This window comes from Carassius auratus, unplaced genomic scaffold (genome assembly GCF_003368295.1).
Source record: "Carassius auratus strain Wakin unplaced genomic scaffold, ASM336829v1 scaf_tig00035708, whole genome shotgun sequence".
Lineage (NCBI taxonomy): Eukaryota > Metazoa > Chordata > Actinopteri > Cypriniformes > Cyprinidae > Carassius > Carassius auratus.
In genome coordinates, this window is record NW_020526256.1 from 50,401 (window position 1) to 59,152 (window position 8,752).

An 8,752-nucleotide genomic window follows, 5' to 3' on the forward strand; every position below is an offset into this window, starting at 1 on the left:
TGTATCTGTCCCGTTGTAAGAAGCGAGCGATAGCGCTAGTCCTGCTGATGAGAATTAAGAGAGAAGCAAGGAAGAAGAGGCTACCCTCAGGCCCAGGGAACAATTTGGTGAATTCAGGCTGGTTACGTTACTCTAACGCTAATATAGCTTTCTTTTTAGCAGGCCCCTTAAATGCTTGCTATTAACTTGTTTGAAGGTGGTTCTTCTCAAAATTGACAGCGGTGTGTTCATGGCACTAACGTTAACCATTTTGATTCAGACTGCACAAAGAGAAGAGGAGAAGATATACGGGTCCGTTGTGAATGTGTCTGTGAGAGCAAATATAGTGTAGTTACAGTAACTACAGTAGGTGCGTCAGAAATGAATAAATCAGAGGGGACATGTAAATAAATGTGAGCTGAACAAGCGCTTTTTTCTTTTCTTTTTTTTCTTACATATTGTTTCAAAGCAGCTTTACAGACATAACAGGAAAATGTTGAAATAATATTGTTAAATATAAGGAGGTTAATACCTATTGCTTGACAAATAAAAAATATATATATATTTCTCATTTTTGCCTATGTAGGAGATCCCTGTTTATTATTAGTATAATTCTAATGATGACATGAGTAATGATACATGGTGATATTATTAATACACATGCTTATTTTTTCTATGTCTCTCTTTCTGCCCTACAGATGGCTGAAAAAGGTGAATGATGTAGCAGCAAAAGTGTGGGACTACTTCTGCAAATACTTTAACTTTAACTTTAGTATTATAATTTATTACACACACAGACTGTTAAAATCAGCTTCAACTGGAAGAAAGTAAAAGTGTTAAATGTTTAAAATCAGACTGTTTCTTGATCGTTAAAAAAATATATACTTTTGATGTGCAATTGTTTAGTGATTGAGACCGTAATCTAAGGCTTTTTTTTTTACATAAATCCCTTCTGGAAAATGGTTTATACAGCCCACATACATAGAACAGGCAGATATTTTGCCATTGAATGTTATGTAAGTGCAGCTTATAGGAAATGGGTCTAATATCCAGTTTATTTTCAAAATCAAAATATCGGCTTATAAATCGGCTCTTTTCAAGTTAATATCGGCATCGGCATCGGCCCCCAAAAATCCATATCGGTCGGGCTCTAATTATACAGAATGAAATAGCATGGAATTTTCTTGGCTCTTGTTGGCATTTCCTTTCATTCTGTATCTTATTGTTCTACAGATCTGTGTTTACTAGTGTTAATGGATGCTAAACATTCTTGCAAACTGTCTAAACTGAATCAAACATGCAGACACTTATATGAGGAGTTTTATACAGCAAATTAGTCATTCAGAGAAATTTTATTTTTGAACATGAAAAAATTACAAATTACCTTGGTATGTATAATGTATAATAATTCTGTGTATTTATAACTCGATAACAATACTAATTCTGCATTAAAACTGATTAAAGATTATTAATAATAATAATAATAATTAGGGCCGGGACTTTAACGCGTTAATTGAGATTAATTGATTACACAAAAAATAATGCGTTAACTAAGATTAATTAATTACAGAAAACAAAATTCCGGCATTTTTAATAACTTATTTTTGCACCGCGGAACGTTTCTCACTGGATGAGTTTCGGCGGACCGATTATACTGAAGCACCAACTAGCGTTCGCATAATACTGCAGCACATCGAGCCTCAAGTATCACCTCAACGCAAAACATATAGCAGCTAGCGTGGATTTTACACTTTATGTTGAACTATGTATTATTTTGTTGGTGCAACAGTTTATGTTGAACTCTTTATTGTTTTGGCCAAGGTTATTAAGAGTTGAACTTAGTATGTTATGGCCTCTGAAGCAACAGAGAGATGTTTTCTAATAGTCAGTGTTTCAAATGTTCTGAATGTAATTGACATTATTGTGTTTTACTTAAAAAACACTTTACAGAAGGTTCCAGCACCTATAAGCTTCCTGAATTTCTGAAATGTAATATTTCTAAATTGTTTCTAAATATGCTATTGCTACACTTCATGGCAAAAATTGCACTGGTCTGCTAGACTTGGTTGAACAAAAATAAACAATATTTTGTTGCTTAAGCTTATGTATTCAGTCATTATTCAATGGTATACTATAAATCCATGTGAAAAAAATTACTTCTCACTGTTCTCAGGTCAAATATTTATATGCGATTAAAATGCGATTAATTTCGATTAATTAATTACAAAGCCTCTAATTAATTAGATTAATTTTTTTAATCGAGTCCCGGCCCTAATAATAATAGGTCTCTGTGATTACATGACTGAACATGATGCTTCTGAGCCCAGAACAGATATACTGGTTTTTGGACCAATTGTGATTCCAGTTCCTAGGAATTTGGCCTCTACCCCATCCACACCAATAGATGCACCCGTGTCAAAGCCTAGTCCCACTTTCACACCAACTGGACCGGCTTTAGCTGATGCACTGGCGATTTCAGCTCGAGCCATTGCTCCGACTCCACCCAAACTGGCTTCTGCACCAGCTGAGGCGTTTGGGCCTTTGGCTTCTGCCTCGAATACACTGTATTCAGCACGAGCTCGTCCAACCCCTGCTTCTGCATGGTATCCAGCCTTGGGAATCCTCTTTCCTGGTTCGTTTTCAAAACCTGATGCATAAAAGCCTTGTTTAGCATAACCGCCGTCTGCATTGGTTCTTGCTTTCCGGTCAATTGTGTCAATCAGGCTTAAGATTTCGCTTGAAGCACTAGCTGACGTATCTTGTGCTTTTGAAATTTTTATGGGAGCCTCGTCGATTTCCTTTATGTCAGCGTTCTCTTCATCTGCAAATGAAACGGATGAGCTTCAAAGCAGTGCAAATAGACATGGATGTTTAGGGAAACAATAAGCTTTATACATGTATGCCATTTTGCACTAAACATAAGAACATTGTAAATGTGATGAGTTTTAGTGAACCTTGCAAGCTAATATTTCTGTATTTGGTGTGGTTCAGTCTGAGATTTGGTTTGCCATCATAGTGTGATAGTGATAATATATTTAAATTGTTAAATAAAAAATATATTATTTATTAAAACAAATATTTCAGATTTTTTTTCAAAATGTGACAGCAACCACCTGTTTCTTTAACCTTCAGCATTTGGGAATATTAAGAAAAGCATATAGACTACTGTATAACAAACTACATTGAGAAAATTACGAAGAACATAAATAGACAAAATAAATACATTTATTAACAAATAACAATAAAATGTAGAGTTTGTGCAAAGTCTGTGAATATAGACCAACTATTACAATACACTTACCAGTTTCGTCATCTCCATGGTGGAAATGTTTGGTAGAGGGGATAGCATAGTCTTCATCTGAAAATATACAAATGAGCTTTAATGCAGAGCAAATAGACACAGATGTGTAGAAAAACAACAAGCTTTATATTAAAGTGCACTTACCATTTCCACCATGTCCATGATGGCTCATCTGTAGTTCTTTAGACATCTTGAATCAAGTTTTTGTGTCGTCGTGTCTCGGTCAGTGATTCTGCTCCATATATATACTGTATAGAGCTGCAACTGAAAGTAAAAGCCAAAAACAAGAAGTCCTGCTGTAGGTGCAAGTCCTTGATCACTTTCCATCCCATATGGAGCCCATTGTCACTTAAAAGAAATATCCAAACAGAAGTGGTGTATGATGAACACATAAACTATGACTTTTATTATTTTTTTCCTGTTATTTATTACAGCTGAAGCCTTAGAGGAATCACATCATATCTTGTCTGAAAAAATATAATCTAATTTGATCATCCCATAAGACCCTGACAATAGATCCAACAAAAAAACACTCTTAAAAATTACAATTCTTTATTTGCATCAGTGGTTCCATGAAGAAAACTTTATTCCAACATCCATAAAGCCTTTCCATGCCATCTTAAAAAGTGTTTGCAGAAGTCACATGCTCTTCTTTAGTTGAAAGAGGATTTTGTGCAAAATCTTGAAAAGGCCAGTTCATCTTGAAACTTCAGCGTTTGCTCTGATTCCCAGACTCAAGGTGTGAGTGTTTAGTCTCATTAGGGGATTTCTGGAATATTACCAGTAAATTACAGTTTTAAAAAGCTTGCAATTTTCTGGGATGAGAAGTTGTAAAATTACCAGTAAATAAAAATTCTGATGCTACGTTTTTGTTGTTAAGAACTCGCTGATGACTTTTAAAGAACTTTTAAAAATGCTTTTAAAAAGACACTTTTTCCACATGACCCTTTTGTGGAATCGAAAATGTCCATGTCCAGGTTCTTTAAATATTTAACTTTTTCCCTTATATGGACAAAAGCATCCAGCCAGCGCTGTAGCTAAGCTGAATAAAAAATGTGAAGGCAATACATGCATATTTGCGACAATATACAGTTTATGTGTCTTTTTCAAGTCATCTCCAGGTAATAAATAAGGATCTGAATAATGCATTGCTAACTGACACAGCATTTATTACAGTGGTCTATAGAATCAATAAAATATATTTTCTGCCCTATTCTGCCATAAAAAGTGGTATAGACAAATCTTAAAATTGACATTAAGAAATTTTTTTACAGAATACAAATTATTGGTAATTGTCTATCAGTCTGACTTCTTAGACAATTTCTATCCCCCTCACTTTGAAATTATGACTATGCCCCTGTAAGCATGTATGTTTGCAGAAGTGTGCATATAAAATATGAAACTGAAAGGGGCACAGTTCATCATCATTTATTGAAACTTCAGCATTGGCTCTGATTCCCAGACTCAATGTGTGGGTGTTAAGTCTGTCTGTGTCATATAGGGCATTTCTGGAATATTTCCAGTAAATTACAGTTTTAATCAGTCCTTGCAATGTTCTGGGATGAGAAGTTGTAACTTTAGCATTTTGGTGCTATGGCATAAAAACATCCATCCATTTATCAGTGCAAGCCATCAGTGCGAAAAAGCTTCGGACAACTCCCAAAAAAGATTCCAATTGTTAACAAAGAGCAGTTTCTGTTCTTTACACCATGACAATAACCATTCGTATAAAGCAAAAAGTCTACTGAACCTTTAGTGTCCTCATCGATACATGAGAAGCGGTCCTGACATGATGATGCTCCTGAAGTCCCTCTTCAGTGTCTCCGTCTGCCACAGCTTGGAGTCATTAACACTGGCATTTATCAGCACAGTGCAGATGCGCTCCTTGCCTTTCAGGATCGCGAGAACACGAGCACCAGGGAAACAGTGAGTGTGCACTGTACCTTCAGCTAAAGTAGCACGGACGTACCGAACGATGGAGTCTCCGACGATCACGGCATCGCATTCCATCTTGCAGAGGGGAGCGAAGTGGTTCTGGGTGGAGATCTCAAAGACCAGAGGCGGTGTAGGCGGAAAGGTCATCACACGGTATCTGTCTCACATCTTCCTCTGGGGGTACACCCAGGGTCCGTGGTGTCCCGGCGCCGGAGTGAAGGACATCTGGGAAGATCATGTCATGGGTGCATGGGCCTGTGCAGAGAAACACATGGATTAGAGGTGGTGGGAGTGTTAGTATAACTCTGTATACTAAACTCAGACTTGTGAGCATCAGCATTGGATGTTTCCAGCACGGCTCTCTGCTACCTCAGCAGGGCCTGCTTCTCCACCAGGTCACGGATCTGCTTCTCCATGGCCTCCAGCTCGAGCACGTACCACATGGACTGTGTCAGAAAGTGAATGCGCATCTGTATACTGTGTCCTACAGAGCCCCACACGTGACATGCAAGAAAAAATAAATAACTCACACAATTCACAAATTCGTTCCCTCGATGTATTAAAATGTGCACACGATTACTATTTCGTATAGGGTTGTGCCGATAGACGATAGTATCGTGTATCGACGATAGTCAGAGATATCGACAAAAGCAGATTTCTCTGTCGATAATCAAGATGATATTATGCTCATTCTCCTATTAATGTATTAAATAATAATAATAATAATAAATATTTATTTTTATTAGGCAACCTATTATAATTATAACATCAAACTGCCCAGCTATTTCATCTCAGCACCGCATTTCAAACACACACACACACACACACACAGCACACGCGCTCAAAAGAGGATTAGAGCCTGTCGCTGAAGAAGTTGTAACTCTTTGACTCAGACAACTCATTAAATCCATGAAATGAAAGAAATAGAAAATGAGGAGTTGGTGTCCCACACATTTAAAGGCTGGTACACGGCAACATGCTCTCCTCATATGTGTGAGATTAACTGTTTCTTGGCTTACAAATAAAGTAAAGACAAAATAATAACAAGAGTGAACTTATCTCACGTGAGAACCACTATGGATGATAAGTTCACTCTGCCGCCGCCTTATTATTTTCATGCACTCCGAACCATAATGTGATGCATGCAAAATACATCGTTTTGGCCGTTACGAAGACTTCATCCACAAACAGACATACGTCGTCTGCATATGGGTATTTTAAAAGGTATTTTATTGCACTTTAACAAGTAATTTGAACGGCCTACATATGTGCAATATTCTAAACGAGTCCTCACTAACTGAGTTTAATGCCACAGATATGTTAGAATGCATCTCATTCTTGTGTCTGTGGCGTTGCGTCGGTCTCATCATGAGGAGCGCGGTCCAGAGCGCTGTATGACTGATGCATCAGTTCAATTAAATTTTACTCCGAATATATGAACTTACCTGTTTTCAATACTTTATATTTTACGTGTTCGTTTATGTCTTATATTAGTGTTAAACTGTTGGACTTTAAATGAAATCAACTATAGATTTTTCACCGTTGACTGATTTAGACTGATAACTTCCGTGCACAGATGCGACCAATCTGTCACCAAAATGTTTTTTGACTAGAAAACTGACTTTTGACTGTCACCAAATGTTTTCTAGTCATTAAATAATACAAAAACAAAGAGTCTCTCTCTTGCTCCACCCATGCACAATAATATTGTGTATCGTCAATCTCACGGGCTGAAGATATGACGATTTGAAAAATGACCATATCGCCCAACAATAATTTCGTACCCTTGATTTGCTAATTAGTTGCCTTGATTTATAAATTGTGTGCATGATTTAGCGAATTGAAGGAACAAATTAGTAAACTTTGCACACAATTTATAAATTGAGGGAAATAAATTGTATATCGTGTGCACGATTTCGCCTACTATTTTATTCCTGTATGCCATGTGCAGGGCTCTGCAGTGTAAACAAGATAGTGGCAGTGATTTGTAATTTCAATTTTTTTTTGGACGCAACACGACAGTCGCATTCAGCGCAATCAAGTGTCAGTCGTTACGTGAGTAAATGCCAGCGGACCGGGGCCTATATGGTGAAAAGATGACTATTCATTTAGGTCTTGCAACTGGAGGCAATGTATGTTTGTGCTCAGGTGACGTCATCTTACATCTCGGGTCCAAACGACCCATTTTTGGAGCTTGATTAAATAAACATTTTGTTTAAAATGAGGAGGACATTTTAGGCTATGAAACCTGCAGGATGTTTTAACGATACAAAGACCTCTTATATGCTAAAAGATCAAGGCCATTTAGATTTCCCATGTTATGACCTCTTTAATAATTATGTGAGGAATATATGTTAATATTTCTTTGTATTTCTATGTATGACTTAATATTATAATTTCATGAAAATTGTAATTAACTTTAAATTTCCCTCTTCAATAGCATTCCATTTCTTTTCTTTTTCTTTTTATTAAGTTGATCTCCTGCATCACGATCCACCTCTAATCTTCTTACCTCGATCCCACCGGAAAGGTTTAGTCAGCAAACAGTAAAATGAATGTAGACCACATTTAGACAAATTGGTTCAGTTCTGTAGATGGTAAGAGACTGCTTATGGCTTCGTAGCATTAGTAAACCTATGAAAAACAGTTATATGATATATGCATGTGTGAACCAAGCACTTGAATGAAGGGGTGAAATGAATGATTTTATGGATTCTCATGGTTTGTAAAAAGGTGATGAAAACTAGTTTAGTCACTTTATATGTTTAAGACATGTAAAACTTCCACATTTCACACTATTGTTGATTGCTTTATCAAGAACTGTTCATTGAAAGGTTCTTTGGGAAACCCAAAATTGTTTTTATATGGCATCTCTGTGAGAAACCCCATTTGAATGCTTTATTTTCAAGAATGTACTCTGTGTGTGTGGGCAGCAGGAATCTCTCATGCTCTTCCTGGCTAAGAAGAGCTTGAGGGTTTTCTGCACAAAATAGGAAAGTAAAAGAGCCATAGATCATCGTCATATGCTGAAACTTAAATGGGAAGTCGTGGCCTAGTGGTTAGAGAGTTTCACTCCTAAGGTTGTGGGTTTCGAGTCTCGGGCCAGCAATACCACGACTTAGGTGCCCTCGAGCAAGGCATCGAACCCCCAACTGTTCCCAGGGCACTGCAGCATAAATGGTTGCCCACTGCTTCGGGTGTATGTTCACTGCTGTGTGTGTGCACTTTGGATGGGTTAAATGCAGAGCACAAATTCTGAGTATGAGTCACGATACTTGGCTGTTTCAGTGTTTGCATTAAATGCCAGATTGAATGTGTGGGTGTTTATTCTCTCTGTGTCATTAGGGGATTTCTGGAATGTTACCAGTAAATTACAGATGGTTCTTCGTGGAACCATAAATGCCAATAAATAACCTTAGTTTTTAAGAGTGAATATGTTTGTTGGATTTTTATTTAATATTTTATAATTTTTTTGCTCATATTTTCTCAAAATATGCTTTTTCAGACACTGCAACAAACAGAATGATGTCATGCTCT

At 37.0% G+C, this 8,752-nt stretch overlaps 1 protein-coding gene across 1 annotated transcript; it reads right to left on the reverse strand.

The window, feature by feature from the left end:
• Positions 1–2,200: 2,200 nt before the first annotated feature.
• On the reverse strand, positions 2,201–4,862 carry LOC113082121 (uncharacterized). The gene is made up of 3 exons (XM_026253994.1): positions 3,425–4,862; positions 3,281–3,337; positions 2,201–2,800 (listed from the first exon to the last, which is right to left on the reverse strand). Exons 1-3 carry the CDS (start codon positions 3,468–3,470, stop codon positions 2,274–2,276), a joined length of 630 nt encoding a protein of 209 aa, XP_026109779.1. The 5' UTR covers positions 3,471–4,862; the 3' UTR covers positions 2,201–2,273.
• Between the last annotated feature and the right edge of the window lie 3,890 nt (positions 4,863–8,752).